The sequence below is a fragment of the Cervus elaphus genome, chromosome 29 (assembly GCF_910594005.1).
Source record: "Cervus elaphus chromosome 29, mCerEla1.1, whole genome shotgun sequence".
NCBI classification, from domain to species: Eukaryota; Metazoa; Chordata; class Mammalia; order Artiodactyla; family Cervidae; genus Cervus; species Cervus elaphus.
In genome coordinates this window covers 58,073,040-58,093,365 of record NC_057843.1, presented here as the reverse complement: position 1 = coordinate 58,093,365, position 20,326 = coordinate 58,073,040, and the positions used below count along the sequence as shown (strand labels likewise).

The 20,326-nt window shown below is 39.1% G+C and overlaps 1 protein-coding gene across 4 annotated transcripts in view; it reads right to left on the bottom strand.

Moving 5' to 3' along the window:
- The window catches only part of MELK (maternal embryonic leucine zipper kinase), a 72,599-nt gene that overhangs the window by 8,276 nt on the left and 43,997 nt on the right, over positions 1 to 20,326 (bottom strand). For all 4 annotated transcript variants that reach the window (XM_043891222.1, XM_043891223.1, XM_043891225.1 and 1 more), the window contains 5 exons: positions 15,403 to 15,531; positions 11,166 to 11,288; positions 4,695 to 4,926; positions 1,690 to 1,786; positions 346 to 514 (listed from right to left, as the gene is read on the bottom strand). In XM_043891222.1, the coding sequence (XP_043747157.1) occupies positions 346 to 514; positions 1,690 to 1,786; positions 4,695 to 4,926; positions 11,166 to 11,288; positions 15,403 to 15,531 (750 nt within the window). The remainder of the gene's footprint in view (positions 1 to 345; positions 515 to 1,689; positions 1,787 to 4,694; positions 4,927 to 11,165; positions 11,289 to 15,402; positions 15,532 to 20,326) is intronic.

Genomic DNA, 20,326 nt, shown 5'->3' with positions numbered 1-20,326 from the left:
ACAAGCTCCCACCGTTAAGACAATTCCTCACATACGCCCTGTGCTTCCTCATCTCCACGTTGCCTCTGAGATTAGTCCCCCTACCTGAACCTGAATATTTCAATTTCAGTTATTTGTCCCCCCAAAAGACCAACTGTATGTAATTTACCTCTGCATTAAGCCCACTGCATAGTAACATGTATACTTTAGGTGCTCAAAAAATATGTACATATTAGCTAAACAGATGAATAAGTACATTAAAAATACTAATCAATGCATGCATTCAGTTTTTCTTTGGGGAAAAAAAAATAGTACAATTAGCAGTCAGCTTCTAAAATCCATACTAAAGAATTTCAGCCCACCTACCTTTAGTCTTCTTGGCCCATCTTTGACAGAGCCTTTCCTTTTGCTCCTGGTAAGCACTGTGATAACCTTATCCAACCCCTTCTCAAGGCTCCCAAACACTTTGGTTCCTTTTCTTTTCGGAGTTTCCTCTACATGTACTTGGTTGAGATTGAGTTCTACTGAGCGACACCTGAGGGAAAAAAAAAACCAAAAACCTCATGAGTAGGAGCTGGACTTCCACCTGTTGGCCCCTCACAGAGGTGCTTTTGTCCAGCCTGACGGGTGCAGGTATGCCCAGGCCAGGCCATCTTATTCTGCAGGCAGCACGAAAGCCATCTCCCACCCGAGGGCAGTCATCACCTGTCCCCCGAGTCAAATGCCAAGATTATTTTTTCCCCTACCTTTTTTATTTTTAATGTCAAATCTGTAAAAGAGTTGAGGAAAATACATAACAACCACTCACATAATAACCAGTCCTAGATTAATATTATATTAATATTTTGTCACATTTGCTTTAAGTATATATAATAAATATATTAAAAATAAGCCATGAAAGTAACCCATCTGAAGATATCACAACCCTTTATGCTAAAACACTTCAGTACACATCATCAACGTATCAATATTTTCCTACATAACCACAATCTCATTATGAGATCAAGAAAATGAGTAACAATGCCATGCGTGCCTGCTCCATCGGGTCTGATCCTTTGCTTCTGTTAGTAGACATCTACACCCCACTGGCAGAAGTGTAGGGAAAGACGGGCCTCGGCACAGGAGGCCTGGCCCCAGCCTCCCAGCCGGCTGTATTTTTTTATCTATTTATTTTTGGCTGTGCCGGGGCCGCACTGCGACGCGGGCTTCTCCCTCGTTGTGGCGAGCAGGGCCTACTCTCCAGCGGCAGTGTATGGTCTTCTCACTGAACGTGGCTTCTCCTGTCGGGGAGCACAGCTCTCGGGCACACAGGCTTCCGCAGCTGCAGTTCCCGGGATCTACAGCACAATCTCAGTAGTTGTGGTTCACAGGCTTGGCGGCCTTGCAGCCTGTGGGATCATCCCAGACCGGGGTCAAACCAATGTCTCCTGCACTGGCAGGGGGTGCTCTCCCACCGAGTCACCAAGGAAGCCCCTGCTGTATTTTAAGTCAAGGTGTCAATCCTCCTGCTGCCGAGTCTCACAAGTGCCCCGAGGGAGGCAGGGTCAACAGACTCAGTAAGGACCGCAGATGACGTTTACACAGACATTCCTGCAGTCCTCGACAGAATTCACATGCTGCTTTACCTTAGTTGGATTTATCATATGTGAAAAAAGGAAATCTGGTTACAGATACTTAAGAGCAAAAGAGTCTTAAAAACTGAACACTTACCGCCTCTCAGGGCTAATGACTCCTGTTATTAACTTCTCTGTTCCTGTCGAATTGACCGGCATTTTAATTGGGGTTTCTTTCAGGAACTGGTTTCCAGCTATTAGAAAAACAACAAATACAAACCATATGTAGCTTACATGCTATGGTTTCAAAATTTTTATCAATAATGCATGTATCACCTCAATCACTGGCTCAGAAATATTGTAATCACTTGCCCAGTGATGTTAACACTCTAATTCTTTAAAGAAATGTTTCCATGTGATTTATAATAAAAACAAAATCATCTTGCTTTACAAGTGTGACTCTGCTTTTTCTTCACTGTAAAACCATGCTTATGATTTTGTTATAAATATCACATAACAAATCTAAATAGAACATATAAATAATACTTCATGATTACTGATTCTCCTTTCTATAAATAAAAGTCAGTCTGTATTTATACCTTTAATTGATATATTACTGAGAGGTGTTAACTCAATTCATAGCCATTTCAACTCCTGTCAGGCAAAGAGAACAGTCCCCTGTGAAAGCTGACAAAAGTTATTACAGAGGTTGTAAGCTTTAGTTATTTTTATACTCCACATTCCAGAATTTGGGGTTTTACTCTAGCAGTGTATTTCCAACTGATATAGTTTGTGACCAATCTGCATTAACAATCTGGTTACTGCTAATTAGCTAACTTTTTGTTCATAATCTAAAAGTTGTATACTGCTTAGAAATATAAGATACCATGGTTTTAAACAGAGATCAGGGGTTTTGTTTTATTTATGACTATATAGCATTACTCTCACTGGTTCCCCAAGAACAAGAAAATAAGATTAATCAGCAATACCTATGAAAAGAGTTTTCATCTTTGTGTACTGAGGGTATCTACTACCATACATAGTTACCCTTCAACAAACTCTCATTAAATGGATTAGACAGGATTCAGAAAAATAAAACTAATTCTTAGGTCAAAAAATGACTCAGAGGGGCTGCCCTGGTGATCCAGTGGCTAAGACTCCATGCTTCCAGGGCAGATGGCTCAGGTTCAACCCCTGGTCAGGGAGTTAGATCCCACATGCTGCAATGAGGACCCAGAGCAGCAAAATAATAATAAAAAATAAATATTAAGAAAATGACTCAGAGCAAAAGTAAAATGCAAAGTGCTAATGGAGGCTATCAATTGGGGCTTCAGCCACTGCTTTTCTTGACAGCCCTTATGTTTAAAGAAAAATGGCCAAAAACAGCTTCTGACCAATGTAATCTCTCACAAGGACAAGATATGTAAAGTAATGACACTTTAAGATTATAAATTCCAAACTACCTATATTTTCAAAACTTTCAGAATTATATAAATTTTTTATTTAAAGTCAATAATAGAAGGGACTATTTTTTTTTAATAATTTTTTTAAAAAAAGCCCTGAATGGGTTAAGATGAGTAAAAGATCCATTCTAGTTCCCTGCCCAACCTCATGACTCACAAAGGACCTTGTAGGTATGTTAAGAGAAATAAGAGAAAGCGATACGATGCAATAGCAGCAATTACTGAGGTCCTACTATGTGCAAATATTATCTCATTAACACTCATAAATAACCACAGGCTTCCACACATCACACCAAACCAGTCTCATGATTTTAGGGAAAGTGGATATTCAACTGGATAATGCTATCAACAGAACTTCCAGCAAATATTCTCACCAAGTGTTTCATAATATCTTTATGTATAAGAAGTAGACTCTAGAACTGGCTATCAGTCAGTTAGCAAACTGGAAACACAATGGCAGGATGTGGGCAGCCATTCACAAGGCAATGTTTCACAGTGTGGATTCATTAAGGTTTTAACTTAACACGCAAGTAGGTCACAGTTGCTGGAAAGAAAACTGTAACGTTTAGGTGTCATTTCTTTAAAGTGACAAAGGCTAGATCACAGTAAATAAAATCCCTTCAGGCTCTCTCTACTTTATTCATTTCTTCATTCAACAGAAATGACCCCCATTATATACCAGGCAGTAGGTTTCCCAGCTGGCACTAGTGGTAAAGAACCCGCCTGCCAATGCGGAGACATGAAAGACACAGGTTTGATCCCTGAGTTGGGAAGATCCCCTGGAGGAGGGCATGGCAACCCACTCCAGTGTTCTTGCCTGGAGCATCCCATGGACAGAGGAGCCTGGAGGGCTGCAGACCATGGGGTTGCAGAGAGGAGACAGACTGAGGCAACCTGGCATGCACGCAGGCACCGAGTGGGTACAGATACCAAGCGTGGCTCCAGCTACGTACCACGCCACGCCATGGGGAGGCAGAGCCCTCTCATCCTGGTGAGACCACGTACTAGACACTGGACTCAGTTCTAGGCACTGTGTTTTAAACAGAGCGACAAAACAGAATGTGCCCAGACAAGACCAGCAATCAAAACACGGAGATGTCACCAAGGAAACAGCTTGAATAACTGGTGATGATTAAAATGAAGAGGAAATCAAGGTAAATGAGAGATCTGTAATATGGACGGAGCTCTAGGTATCCAGAAGGGCATCAGTGATAGAACAGGCAGAACAGGATCAGACACCAGAACTGGAGCTCCAGACGAGTAAGAAGGGCTCAGCAAAGACTTGAATGGAGTCCTTCTATGAGGGGGCAGAGGGGCAAGCAAGGTCTCAGCCTACATGTACGACCTTGGGCAAACCCCTTCACTCATCCGAGCCTCAGGTTCCTCAGCTGTGAAAAGGGTAAGGGGATTAAATCAGCAATAACTTGCCTTTCACCTTTGATATTCTATGATGCTATGATTCAACTCTATAAATGTGGGAAAGAGAAAAACTTAATAACATTTGAGAAAAATCTGAAGTTGATTAATATGCTTTCATTCCAACTAATGCAAATAACATACGCTTAAAAAACAGCCTGGCTTCTCCTATAATTCCTGAGGGCAATGCTAGCCATTTCTGATCTGCTATATGTTTATTTAGCAAGGTAAGAAGAAGGAATTTTGAGATATTTTGCTACTGTTGAATCTAAACAGCAAATACCTTTTGAGGGTGTACTGTAATGATTGGGTGTAGTGAGTATTTCTCTTTTATACTGGTTCTTATTAACTGGAGTCTTTGGCTCAGGAAATACAAAGCACTCTTCATTCTTTACAGTGGACTTAGGAGTATATACATTTTCTTTGTTCTTTAATTTATTGGCAGATGCCCTGCATAATACTGGAGTTAATGATGTAGATTCCAGGCCATTTGATTCTGTCCAATGCTTGGCAAACTGAAAAAAAAAAAGTTACTGGATAAAGCACATTGAAGAAGAAAAGTCAATTTCTTTACAACATGCCTTACTCATTTGCAAATTATCTTGCACCATTTTTATTAAAATAAAACGCTATCAAAAGGATATTATTGGGGATACCAGGAAATTTGAAAATGTATATTCAGTTCCCTTTAGTTAGTACATGTAGATCGCTTTAGGCTGGTCTATTGACAGGTAATTTTCAACATGTTTCAAGATGTATTTAATCAAACACACCCAGATTCTAGGCAATTGAGGATGGCCACAAATAAATCCCTAAGAATTGCTTCCCATATCTAGACTGCCAGTTTGTTTTTAATTTGTACCAAGAAATAAAAGTTCAGTCAATGACCAGCACAGAAAAACTATGTTAAAATGTTCTAACAGAAATGTTGCATAGAAAATATGTCTTAATCCTTTCAAATTTATGGTTGAGCTTGCAAAAAACATAGGAAAATCCTCAGAGGTCAAACGAAAAACAGGAACATGAATGCAGAAACGTAATCAAGGCTGAAACTGTCTGCTGCCCTAAGGGCACCTACCCACTCTCTCGCATAACCTACAGCAGGAGATGAGACCTATGCAAGGTGCTGAGTTAGAGCCAAGCTTCCAGGTAAGCCAGGAGGGGCCAGAACGAAAATGAAAGGGTGGATAAATTCAGACCTGCCCTGTAAAGGAGTTGGCAAAAAAACCTGTCTGTCCTGGTTATGGCTCTGAGGAAGAAAAGAGAGTTTCCTTTAACAATTGCTAAGTAACCACAGGACAGTCTTCACACTGGTTTGGAGCTCAAATTCATATCCCAGAAATTTCAGCCTTAGAATTTAATTTAAAATAGTTCTAGTCCTAAATGGTTGTATTCCAGGAACATGACAAAAGGAAACACAATTCCTATCTGAAAGAAAAGCTTCAATCCAGCACAACCTAAGACCTCAACCCTTAATCCAAGCCTCAAAGCATTCCCAAAGAGTTCCAGAAAAATGAGCCTATTAAAAAAAACCACAAATGATACAAACACCATGAGCAAAAGTCAGGAGAAAAAAGAAACAAAAGAAACAGACCCAAAAAGATGTAAGGTATTAAAATTATCAAGTACAGAACATAAATATGTTCATATGTTCAAAATAATAAAAAATTAAAAACATGAAAAGAGAAATGTTAAAGCAATTTTGAAAAAAGAATAAAAATCTCTAGAAATAATGCAATGATCAAAATGAAAAATTCAATGGACATGTCAAATAGCAGATAGATAGAAATGAAAAAAGAAAGTGAATGTGAAATAAATCTGAAGTGATCTAGAATACAGCTTAGAGAGAAAGATATGGGATATATGAAAGAGAATTTAAAATAAACGGAAGACGAAGCTCTATGGCCTAACATGTATCTATTATACGTTCCAGAGATAGGTAAAAGAGACAATGAAAAAGCAGTAATTACTCAAGGTATATTATAAAACTAATTAAAAATACAAATCCTCAAATATAGGAAACACAATGAATAGCAAACAAAAAGAAATCCCTATCTATATTTACCAGGTTGTACAACTCTAGAAGACACTACTCACCCAGACAGTACACCTAACAATGAAACTGCAGAACACCAAAAGCAAAGAGAAAATCCTAAAAAGAGCCAGGGAGAAAAGACTAACTAGAACGCAACCTGACTGACACTGATTCAGTTCAGTCACTCAGTCGTGTCCGACTCTTTGAGACCCCATGGACTGCAGCACGCCAGGTTTCCCTGCCCATCAGCAACTCCCGGAGTCCACCCAAACTCATGAATGCCATGCGATGGCATGCCAGTCGGTGATCCCATCCAACCACCCCATCCTCTGTCGTCCCCTTCTCCTCCCACCCTCAATCTTTCCCAGCATCAGGGTCTTTTCAAATGAGTCAGTTCTTTGCATCAGGTGGCCAAAGTTTTGGAGTTTCAGCTTCAACATCAGTCCTTCTGATGAACACTCAGGACTGATTTCCTTTAGGACAGATTGGTTGGATCTCCTTGCACTCCAAGAGACTCTCAAGAGTCTTCTCCAACACCACAGTTTAAAAGCATCAATTCTTCAGCGCTCAGCTTTCTTTATAGTCCAAACTCTCACATCCATCCATGACTACTGGAAAAAACCACAGCTTTGACTAGACGGACCTTTGTTGGCAAAGTAATGTCTCTGCTTTTTAACATGCTGTCTAGGTTGGTCATAGCTTTTCTTCCAAGGAGCAAGCGTCTTTTAATTTCATGGCTGCAGTCACAATCTGCAGTGATTTTGGAGTCCCCAAAAATAAAGTCTCTCACTGTTTCCATTGTTTCCCCATCTATTTGCCATGAAGTGATGGGATCAGATGCCATGATCTCAGTTTTCTGAATGTTGAGTTGTAAGCCAACTTTTTCACTCTCCTCTTTTACTTTCATCAAGAGGCTCTTTAGTTCTTCACTTTCTGCCGTAAGGGTGGTGTCTGCATATCTGAGGTTACTGATATTTCTCCTGGCAATCCTGATTCTAACTTGGGCTTAATCCAGTCCAGCATTTCTCATGATGCACTCTGCATATAACTTAAATAAGCAGGGTGACAATATACAGCCTTGACGTACTCCTTTCCCTATTTGGAACCAGTCTGTTGTTCCAAGTCCAGTTCTAACAGTTGCTTCTTGACCTGCATACAGATTTCTCAGGAGGCACGTAAGGTGGTCTGGTATTCCCATCTCTTGAAGAATTTTCCAGTTTGTTGTGATCCACATAGTCAAAGGCTTTGGCATAGTCAATAACGGAGAAGTAGATGTTTTTCTGGAACTCTCTTGCTTTTTCAATGATCCAGCAGATGTTAACAATTTGATCTCTGGTTCCTCTGCCTTTTCTAAATCCAGTTTGAACATCTGGAAGTTTATGGTTCTCCAAGCCTGGCTTGGAGAATTTTGAGCATTATTTTGCTAGCGTGTGAGATGAGTGCAATTGTGCAATAGTTTTGAGTATTCTTTGGCATTGCCTTTCTTTGGGATTGGAATGAAAACTGACCTTTTCCAATTCTGTGGCCACTGCTGAGTTTTCCAAATTTGCTGGTAAATTTGCTGACATTGATTACTCAATGGTAACTGCAGAAGGAAGAAGACAGTGGTAGAGAAGGAAATAGCAACCCACTCCAATATTCTTGCCTGGGAAATCCCAAGGACAGAGGAGCCTGGTGGGCTACAGTTCATGGGGTTGGACATGACTTAGCAATTAAACAATTCTTGATTAATTAAAAAATAAACAGATCTCTAGGAGAACAGAGGGGGGAAAAAAGAGAGTGGAATAATATGTTCAAAATGAAGAGTGTAAAATAACTGATAAACTAGAAATCAATATACAGAGAAACTGCATTCCAAAAATGAAAGTGAAAAAAAGACAATTTAGAAAGTGTTTGCTATCAATTGCGACTTCCACTAAAGGAAATTTTAAAGGATACACTTCAGGAAGAAAAAAAATAATTCTAGAATGAGGATTTGAGAGATAAGAAGGGTAAGTAAATGAAGGAAAATGTGAGTCAATCAAAACAAATATCAATAGCATTACATTCTAAAAATGTAATTTATGAAATTAAAAATGTATAGGGCCAAAAAAAATTGTACCACAGTTATGCAAAATTAACTACTGGAGGAAAATGAGTGAAAGGTCCATGGGACCATAGTATCCAGCGATTTTATGCCAAAACATTTTAAAACTTAAATGAAGTGGACACTAGAAAAAAAAAATTCACCAAACTGACAGGAAGAAATTGAAATACTGTGTAGTCCTATAAACACAAAAGAAACTGAATCAGTAGTTGACTAGCTTCTCACAGAAAAATTCCAGGCCCAGATAGTTACATAAGCTCCATCATACATTCAAGGAAAATATAATTAATAGCTCTTAAATACCATTTCAGGGAATAAAAAAGAGAGACTATGTTCCAAATCATTTTAAAAGACAAATTAAAAAAAAATAAAATAAAAGACAAATTATAATCTTAATATCAATCAGATACAATTAATATAAGATGGGATGGGATGCAAGAACAGGGGAAGAAAGCCTTTCATTCTTTATTTAACATAGTTCTGTAATGTTTGAATTTTTTTACAAGATGAATATACCTATGTATTACTTATGCATAACAAAACTAAAATTTTCAAAAGAAAAAAAGTCATTTAAGAAAGAATTGGCCAATCTCACTTAAGAACATAGAAGCAAAAATTCTAAATGAAAATTATTAGTAAACTAAACCCATCAACGTGTAAAAAAGACAGCAATGCATCATGACAAACTGGGCTTATCTAAAGAATGCAAAATTGTTTTAAAATAAGATCTATTAATGTAACATATACCACATCAACAAATGGAAAGAACAAAGCCAGATGATTATATCAACAGATGAATTCTATCTAATCTTTTTATCCTGCAACTGAGATCCATAATTTTTAAGCAAACCAGGATAGATGAGAAAATTTTCTTAGTCTGAAAAATATGGGGTGGGAGGCACAGAGAGGGAAAAGGAGGGTAACGGGAAAAGGGAAAGAAGAACAGAGAAAGGGAGGGGGAAGGGGAGTGACAAAGGAAAAACAAGCAGCATACTGAATGATAAAATCTTAGTAGCATCATTCTACAGTTGGGAAGAACACAAGAATGTCCGCTATGTTGTTAGGACCACTATGTTGTTAGTACAGTAATAAAACGACACTGAAGGCATGAGAATTGAAAGGAAGTAACAAAACTATCATTCACAGCTAATTTCTCATAATGCGTGAAAGAACATATAAAGTATAAGAATTTAAGAGTTTATGAAAGCTGTTGAACATAAGATCAATACACAAAAATCAATTTCATATCTATAGACCAGTATTAGACAGTTAGGAAATGTGACTTTAAAAAGCCTAATATTCCAATAGCAACAAAAAATAAAAGTACTCAGGAATAAATCTAGTAAAAGATATATAAGATCTTTTGGGAGAAATTTATAAAATTTTATTGAAAGCAATTAACTAAAACCTAATAAATAGCAAGGTACACTATGTCTACAGATGAGGGGGTTTGAGAGTACAGCCCTCATTTTTTTCCCAAATTGAATCTTAGAACCAATGTAATTTCAATTTTTAAGTGTATGTAAATATATCAATTTATCAAAAATTTGTCAAAATGACTCTAAAATGTACAAGGAAATGCAAAGGAACAAGAAATAGCCAAGATATCCCTACAGAAGCCTAAGATGGGAGGAAACTGGCCATCCAGATTAAAGAAATATTATAAACTGAAGAGGTAGGACAGATGGTATTGGTGCAAATAAACCAATGAAACAAAATATTTCTCAGAAGCAGACATACATAGAACAACTTGATATCTGACAAAAGTGCCACCGTAGATCAATGCAGAAAGACTGGGCTTTGTAATGGTGCTGGCATAACTGGTTATAAGAGGAAGAACTGATTCCCTACCTCACACCACACAAGAGAATTAATTCTCCATAGATCAAAGACGTAAATATGAAAGAAAAAACCTTAAAACTCGAGAAGCAATATGTGTGAATGCATTCATAACTTTTGGAGAATGATTTCTTTTAAAAGATACAAAAGCTACAAACCATAAAGAAAAATGCTGACAACTCATTAAAATTAACGACTCCTGCCATCAAAGTAAAAAGACAAGTGACAAACTCAGATGAGATACCTGTTCACCAGCAATACACAACCAACGAAGGGCGAGAATTAAACCTAGAATTCCCTCAATACCACCAGAGAGAAGAAACAATCCAATAGGAAATAGGCAAAAGACACAAAAAGACATTTCATAAAGCAGAAAAAAAGACTGGCTGATCAACATATGAAAAGATACAAACATAATCAAAAAAGTACAAATTAAAACCACACTGAGATATCAGTTCTTATTCATCAGATTAGAAAATATTAAATACAAAAAATATCAAGTATTGACAAGTTTGTGGAACAGGGACATTTAAATTATACCTCATTTTGTAAAGAGGAGGGGAGGGGAGGAAAGGAAAAAAAAAAGAACAGTAAAGTGCTCCAAAATGAAAAGAATTCAACTTGGAAATAATTGGCTTCCTTTCATTTATATCCCAACAATCTCCTGTTAATATTTTCAGTGGTTTAGGAATTCATGAAATTTGCAAGCACAAATTAGATCTCATGTTATATAGCCTAGATATTTTTTATAATTGAGACAACATATTCTACTTTAAATAATAAAAATAACCAACCTGTGGTGTTTGTGGAGTAGCCACACCTCTTGATGAAATGTCTTCACACCATTCATAGTTTATTAATCCAGCCACATAATTTTCATCACTGGTGATCATATCTTCTAGACTCAGATTCTTTGACTATTCAAAAACAGAAGAACTCAGAAAACAATGCCACCATGATTCAGTTTTAAAAGGGTATGTTACAGGCACAGGGCAAGGCCCTGGAAGCAGAAACAAATGAGAGACAGTATATAGAAGGAGCTCACATCCAAAACTGAAAACAAGAAGTCAAAAGTCTTTAATTCAAATTATTAGATAGGAGAATCTCTGACTCTCAAACAAGATGCCTCGGAATGTTCTTATGTTATATGGCTAAGTAGCTTATCATTATCAGATAATCACTACAACACCAGACAAACGACTCCTTTGCAAATCCACAAATAAGCAGCTCTCTGACAAAGTAGAAAATGGAAGGGACTCTGAAATAAAGGTCTCTTGGTTGCAAGAACATACTGAGTAGTTAGCAATTTCTACTAGGAATAAGTTAGCCTTATGAAACATCTCCTGGAGACAAGATATTGGGATCCTATGCTAATAATGCCACCAGAGTCACTTATTTTCCTTCATTCTTCCTCCTCAATAAACTGCTCAGTTGCTCAGGCATGTCTGACTCTTTGCAACCCCATGGACTGTAGCCTGCCCGGTTCCTCTGTCCATGGCATTCCCCAGGCAAGAACAGGTAGGCAGATTCTTTACCACTGAGCCACCTGGGAAGCTAAATAAACTAGGAACACACTAGATTCACCCTAGATTCTAAGACTAGGCAGTATAGTTGGATTTTTTATTTCTCTTTCCTTCAACATCTATTTAACCTGGTCAGGCAACTGTACTTGAATTTCTTACACCCCCAAAATCCCTTCTTTTCTAATTTTCTAATTCAAGGACAAATCTTCTCATATCTAAACTATTCAAGCAGACAATACAATCCCCACCACTAGTCTTTCCACCCTCTCAACCAGGGATGACAGAGTTCTCCAGGGCTGTCAATTACCATCAACTAGAACTAGTTACACGGAGTGCCAGGCTGAGAACAATAAAAAACTAAGTCTGGGCTTAGTGGCGAGAAGCAGCGTTGTGTGAACGAGGGCTACGTTAGGGAGTAAAGGCACATACACGTCCCTGACTGAACAATCCTGTACACAGATGGGTGAATTCTGAAAATCAGTCAAGCTGGTGATTTGCCATTGTCATGGCTTGCTCAAAAACCCAGTTTCCCACTACCTACAGCATAAAGGCTAACCCTCTGATCTGGCATTTCAAGGTTCTCTACAATCTAGCTTTCAGCTACCCTTCCAGATCACCCATTCTCTCTCCCTCTCTTACTTTTCCCCCTTGAACTCTATTTTAACCAAACAAATCTAATCATTGTCAAAAGAATACATCAAGCACATTTAGGAGACTGAGTTTTTGCTAATTCCATTTATCTTGCCCTAAATTCTGTGCTCCTTCTTCTCTGCTTTCCTAAACGTAACAATGGATCCAGTTTGAATCACCCATAGTGATCATTCCCATGCTCTATAAAGCCCCCACCATACATCTCTAGCACTTACCTGGTACCCACCATCTACTATGATGTTGTGTTACTTATATGTGACTTGCCTCATCTTATCTGTTAGACAGCAAGCGCTCTCCTTCATATAGACTGTTTCCCAAGAGCTAGCACAGGGCGTGAAAATGCTAATGAAGTTGAAAATATGTGGTCTTTTTGTGATTCTCAGATCAGACTGTATTATCATTTCACTGAAAGTGTCATCCATTGATTAATAGTTCAGAATTACTTACTTTTTTTATAAAGAACACTCTAGAGAAAAAAAGAGTGACTCCATCAAGGAGCAGAATAGCAGGAAGAGACTATATAGCTTGCTTCAAGCCTTAGTGAGTTGCATAAAGATCAGGGAGAAAAAAAAAATTTTGATTTCTACTTCATTTCTTGTCATTAAAAACTCTCTTTATTGGCCATAAAAATTGACTCAATAATATAAATGCCCAAATAATTAAATTATTGGGTAAATGCTCATTAGATGAAAGATTAAATACCTTCCCAGATCATTTTTACTTGGATACTCTATGCCTCATATAAGCATATCAATTGAGACCAGGCCAATCCAGATATAAGAAAATCTAATGGCTCAGGAAAATGTCTAAGATCTTTTAACTAGGGTGTCATAAACTCAAAAACTTAGGGAGCTCCCTGGCAGTCCAGTGTGGTTAGGATTCTGCACGTTCACTGCTGAGGGCCTGGGTTCAATCCCTGGTCAGGGAGCTAGGATCCCACGTGCCACACAGTGCAGCCAAAAAATAAAAAATAAATAAAATTAAATTAAACTGAGGTTTATTCTAAGCATGGAGGTATCTAACATCTCTCTGAAATTACCTTGATCAGAAGCAAAGTTTATGTTTTTGCGTCCTCCTGAACCCAAAGGTAACGACTTGAGTATCAGGCTTTAAAGAGTTTGCTCTGTAAGCAGGATGAGGGATGGGATGATTCATGGAGTTGGTAGATAAAAGATCTTCCTGGGCGTGGGATATTCACCAACCCAGTATAACTGAGAACAGACCAGAAAAACAGCTCACCCTTTGCTGTCCACCCGAAACTATCACAACACTGTAAATCAGCCATGCTCCAATACAAAGCTAAACATTTTTGTAAAAGAAAAACAGCCCAGCAGTAAGATTATCTCACTTTAGAGATTTCTTCACACAACAGCCCCTTATACTAACACTTTCAGTTTTTAATTTGGTCAAAAGACCAACTAGGGAGAAAAGGGAGACAGGTTAGGTCTCGCAGGGACAAAAGAACCACTGGACGTGCAGTACATGATTGACAAGTGCCAAAGAGAGGCCTGCGTGAGTTGTTAAAGAGCCGCCAGGTACGGGCGGATTCCACAAAAGCTTATGAGAGGGGTAGCATTTGAAGATTTTTAAAACACAGTTTTGAGATCTAAAGAAAAAAATATCTGGGAGGTAGGAGGGAGATTCAAGAGGCGGGGAACATATGTACGCTTACGGCTGATTCACATTGTTGTATGGCAGAAACCAACACAACCTTGTAAGGCAATTATCCTCCAATTTTAAAAAAAAATCACTGCACTCACACAACCATTTGGGCTATCCTGGATTCCAGGCTTCCCAGGTGGCACAGTGATTGAGAACTCGCCTGCCAACGCAGGAGATGAGGGAGACGCAGGTTCAGTCCCGGGGAGGAGAAGCTCCCCTGGAGGAGGGAATGGCAGCCCACTCCAGTATTCTCGCCCGGGGAAACCCCACGGACGGAGGAGCCTGGCGGGCTACAGTCCATGGGGTCGCAAAGAGTCAGACACAGCTGGGAAACTGAGCACACATCCTGGATTCCACAGAGAGGGCACACTCCCCCTCTCTGAGAACAAAAGTACGGTTTTCCAGTGCTAAAATCATTTACACTGCAACCTGAACTCATGGAAGGAAGATTATATTACAAAGCTCCACATCCATGCGGCAGAGTATTTAGAAGGCAGAATTTTAAGCCGTGGGAAATACAGAGAATCACACAGAAAACAGACAGATGTGAGCACTTAGGAATGACGCAGTGCTTCCACACAGGTGAGGCTTCTCCGCCATTCTACACCTTCACGACGAAGGAAAATGAGACCGAGACCACAGAACAGAAAAAAGTAAACTGGTTACAAGTCATACCAGAGATCTGAGCTGCATGAGCAACATCTACCATTCAAAACACCCTAAACCCCTAACATAAAAGAGTATAAAAATATTCACTGAAACACTTCATTTACATAAAGCATATATAATTTGTCTTATAATTTACATTAGATATAAACAAGCATACTAAAAAAGACTGGGAAGACAGTAAAATATAAACTATTTTATCTATAGGTGCTAGTAACTTTATAGATAAATTATATTCTCCTTTAGCTTATCTGTGGCTTAAAATTATTCTACAACAATCAGGAGTTACTTTCATGGGAAAAAAGGAGGAAGGGAGAAATTTTTCTTTTAATGCCATGCAGACATTCAAAATTTTAGCACTCAAGCTCAGAATTTCTCATTTCCCTTAACAAAAATATTTAAATCATAAAATGCCTTGCCTCTGGGTCCTTGACATCAGCAACGTTCACCTTCCTGGCGTGTATCCACTCACAAACAGTGAGCAAATGGCAAGAGTGGATGGCACGCACACAGAGGTTCCAACACTCACCTTCAGGTTCGTGACTGGCGTTGAGCTGGCCTGGCCACAGGAAGAAAGAAGCCTTAAACGAACCGGTTTTCCCCGAGCCTTCTTGGCTAGGAGCAGAAGGTAAGTAGCCGTGAGGTGATCATACTGCCACTGGAGAAAAGAAAATCCAGTTGTTTAGAAGACTAAACTTGCTCTTGACATCATCTTTATTTTAAATTAATATTTTTCCCCAATGTCATGACATTCAGAGTTTAGAACTTTTTTTTAAGCTTTACAAAGCATACAATGAGAAACAGCAATCCCCTACACCATACCCCACACACAATTTCCACTCCCTAAAAGGTACGACTTTTTAACACTTTCAGTTATTTTCTCTGTATTTCTAAATCAATTGATTATACAGCTTTAAATTTTGGTTTAGTGTCAGATATTGTCTCTAGCTTTCTTGCTATGGAAAAAAGCTCTATTTAGCTCTATTTCAACTCCTTCCTTTTCCCCCAACATATCTCCTTCCTGTACCCTCCTACTACAATTTTATCATAATTTTTAGTTAAATCACATTTATGTTATTATAATCATGTAAATAGTCCTTACGACTAAGTAAAGGTAATGTCCAAAATATTTAATTGGTACCCTACATCAATCAGAACAGAGGCCAGAGGGTGAGTAGAGTCCAGGGGAACCCCTGCCATGCCAATTACTAAACTTTTTAATTACTGGATGAATGGGAGGTAAGCTTTTTGAGATTCTGCATGTCTGATAAATGACTGCGTGTTGCTCACACACTTGATTCTGGCTTGGCTGGGTATGGAATTCCAGGCTGACAATAACTTTCACAGCTTTGAAGGCACTGACTGTCCCATGGTCTTCTCACATTAGTACAGTTACCGAAAAATCAAGTCTTTCTGATTCCCAAACCTTTGGGTGTGACCTTTTGCTTCCTGTCTCTAGAAAATCTGGATCTCCTTTTTCACCCCTAGTTTTCTGGAAGTTTACTAAAATAGGCTTTTGTGCAGATTTATTTTCATCCATTTTGCCAAGCCCTAGTTACTTACACTTTCACTTCTGGGATATTTTTTCTCATACTGTTTCTTTGGTTTCCTTCCCCTCCTCTGTTTGTTATTTTCCTGCAGCTTCTATTATGTGTATGTTGGACCTTTCTTACCTTCTCTTCTCTTTGTGCATCTATTTGTCTTCAGGTTCTACCTTTGAAAGATTTCACATTAACTTCATTTTGAAATATGTCTACTGAGCTTTTCATTTCTCTGGTCATATTTTAAATCTTCAAGAGCTATCTCTTAAAATGTTCTTTTTAAGTCATCTTATTCCTATTTCGAAAAAGAAATAGCTTCTCTTATCTCAAAGAATAGTAATTATTGTTTCTTAGCCATTTTCTTCCACTCCCTGCATTATCTGATTTTTTTCTGAGTATCTATACTTTTGCTTCACTCTCTCCCCGACCCCATTGTTTTGATCTTTGACTTTCATGTTAGAGGATGTCCTCAAAGGTCTGGTGATCTCTGGCTGATTGTCTCTAGAAGCAAAGAGCATACTACACAGCTAAAAGACTCTATGTGTAGTTTGGGGCAGTTCACTACCTTGGGGGCTTCTCTCTAACACAGCAGTCCCCAACCTTTTTCACACCAGGGACTGGTTTTGTGGAAGGCAATTTTTCCACAGATAGGGGTGAGGGGAGGATGGTTTCTGGATGATTCAAGCACATTTATTGTGCACTTTATTTCTATTATTATTACATTGTGATACATAATGAAATAATTATACAACTCACCATAATGCAGGATCAGATTATCAGGTATTAGACTCTAATAGGTATGCAACCTAGATTCCTCACATATGCAGTTCATGGTAGAGTTCACACTCCCATGAGAATCTAATGCTGCTGCTGCTGATCTGACAGGAGGAGCTCAGGCAGTAATGCAAGCAATGGGGAGCAGCTGCAAATACAGACGAAGCTTCACGTGCTCACTCTCCAGCCTGCTGCTCACCTCCCGCTGTGTGGGCTGGCTGCTGACAGGCGGTGGACTACACCAGTCTGTGCCCAGGCGTTGGGAAGCCCTGCTGTAAGGTTAACAGGCAGGAAGTTGAACTCCCAACCATTGGTATAGTAGGTCTTTTCTCTTGGCTTTTCCCTAAAGATGAGTCTCCCAGTAATTTCCTCAACCCCACTGCAGTAGGATAAAATCCTGATCCCAGCATTCTCAGAGTTGAGTAGGGAAGGGAGTAAGAGATGGCGGTTCACTGTTCAGTAAGGGGATTGTATGTGTCAATGCATCCATTTCAGAATGGCTCATCACCCCCCCCACCTGAGCGGCATCTGGTACAAGAGCATGTCTTGTTCACTGTCTCTCCAGTCTTCTGCTGGGGGGGGGGAAGGTTATCATACAGCACAAGGTAAAGAACGGGACCCAGCAGCCTAACTGCTCCTAACAGAGACTCCAACCAACCTGACTCCAGAGGTTCCTAGGACCTCTGGCTCCTGAGCCTTTCTGGAGGTCCAGGGCTCTAACAATTTGCTTACTGCCTTTTCCCACTCCATGCACTCTGCTTTCAGTTTTCTCCAAAATGCTATGTCAGCTGCCACTTAGCTATTTTATAACTTCTAAAATTTTACTGACATTTCTTTTTTCTCCTCTTTCAATCTTTTCATTGTGAAATGTTTGCCTTTTTATTCCTTTATTACTATTTTAGTGAGGTTTTAGGAGGTGTTGAATATAAACATGTCTGTTCAATCCTCATGAAAAACTAAAAGTTTCTAAATAATGTACTCAAGACTAAGAGACTCTCTGCCCTGTAAAAGTGTTAAAATTTAAAATTAAATAGTATTTTATGCTGTGCATCTCTCACAAAGAGGTTATGTCTCACATGTCATCTCTCATATGACCCAAAGAGGTCTACTATCACCTCTGATTTTATTAATAAGTTTTATCTGTTAGCATTTTAGATAGCCACAATTGTAGTATATAGTTTGAAATTTACATAATGGACAAATCAATCTAGTGGAAAAAGTGTAACACTGTGATAAATTATCATGGAATGTTACCTTTCATTCAGGTAGGTTGGGGAGAAGGAAGGATGGGAAAGGTTTCGTGGAGAAGGTACTTGGAAACTAGGTGACAACTAACTCTCTACTCTCCAAAAGTTATGTTAAAGATTTTATTTATTTAACTGTTTATTCATTTATTTATTTGGCCGTGTGGCATAACTTGTAGGGGAGAAGGCAATGGCACCCCACTCCAGTGCTCTTGCCTGGAAAATCCCATGGACAGAGGGTCCTGGTGGGCTGCAGTCCTTGGGGTCGCTAAGAGTCGGACACGACTGAGCGACTTCCCTTTCACTTTTCACTTTCATGCACTGGAGAAGGAAATGGCAACCCACTCCAATGTCCTTGCCTGGAGAATCCCAAGGATGGGGGAGCCTGGTGGGCTGCCGTCTATGGGGTCATACAGAGTCAGACACGACTGAAATGACTTAGCAGCAGCAGCAGCATAGCTTGTAGGATCTTAGTTCCCCGACCAGGTACTGAATTCTACACCCCAGGAATGAAGCACCAAGTCATAATCACTGGATCACCAGATAATTTCCATGTTAAAGGTTTTTTTCGCACCTTCCACATTTATGGTCTCCTGTGTGATAAATGCTTTTTTTTTTTTCCATTTTTAAAGAATTGTATTAGAAAGTTTTCTTTTTAGCAACTAAAACACATATCTTCTTGAATCCCTTGGTTCCTAATGTGTACCTTATTGAGCAAATCTAATACTTTTCTGCATCAGCATTCTTCAAATATTCTTCAGACACAAAGAACCTGTGTCTCCCTGTGCCCTCAGACTTATACACAATATACCCTAAGACTTGTATCATCATTCTCCAAATACTGCTGAGTCTTTCAAAGGTCTTTCTACTATTTCTGTATGTTTCCATTTGTCCAGTATTTTCTCTGCATGAAATGGCAAGTATTTTATTATAATATATGTTACTGAGTTTTCATTTACATGGGGGAGGATAAATAAAACCTATTAGATAAATGCCTTTTTGAAAAGGATGCCATAAACTGGTTAGAGACAATGTCTCAGAAATAAGTTGCCACTTGCCTGTTAACAATGGGGTAACCCAGGCATTGTAAACAATACTGGGAAAATGCTGAGTTTCAGGTGGAGTTTTCTAAACATACCTCAGAGCTTAATAATCATCCTGGAAACTCTCTATTCCCCTAGGCAAAAAAACATCCTTTTAATAACTTTTTTTGCCATAGCCATTGCATACTACTTATTATGATAATATGCACAGGGGAGTTCTGTGTTTAATAACAGATAAATCAATGCATTAGTTACGCTTTCCAGGTGATGTCAATCCTCAAGTCTAACACAACCAATGTCTCTCTTATCTTTTAAGCAGCTCCCTCTTTAGAAAGTCAAATGTCTGAGAGTAAAGCAAAAGGTTTACCTGTTATAAAGAAGGTTCTACTTCCAGGAAATGAAAAACATGTTAAAATTCCCAGTTATTGTTCACGCAAACCAACTGTTAAAAGACAGCCTGGGCGCCTGGGCTAAGGACAGGCAGCCACTGGATCACAGGGCTTGATAAACTGAGGGACGGCTCAGTCTCCTTCCCCTGACCTTGCGCCTGGGGTGTAGCGGTGTTGTCCTGAATTAATTCTCACAACCACACAGGATTATGACAGACAGTGAAGGACTGCTCACGAAAGAGCAACTGCCGAGAAAATCCTGAGTGCATATTTACTGAGTCTCCTTCTTGGACAAGGAAGTCAGGCAGCAAGGCTTTGAAGGTAAGCAAGTTTGTTCCACGTGCAGAACAACACCTGCTGAGGCTGACGTGTCAGCCAAGACATCTGTCTTAAGCGCATGAGAAACAGCACGTAAGGAAAGAGTCAGACAGAACAGTCTCCAGAAAACAGGGTCTTGAGAAA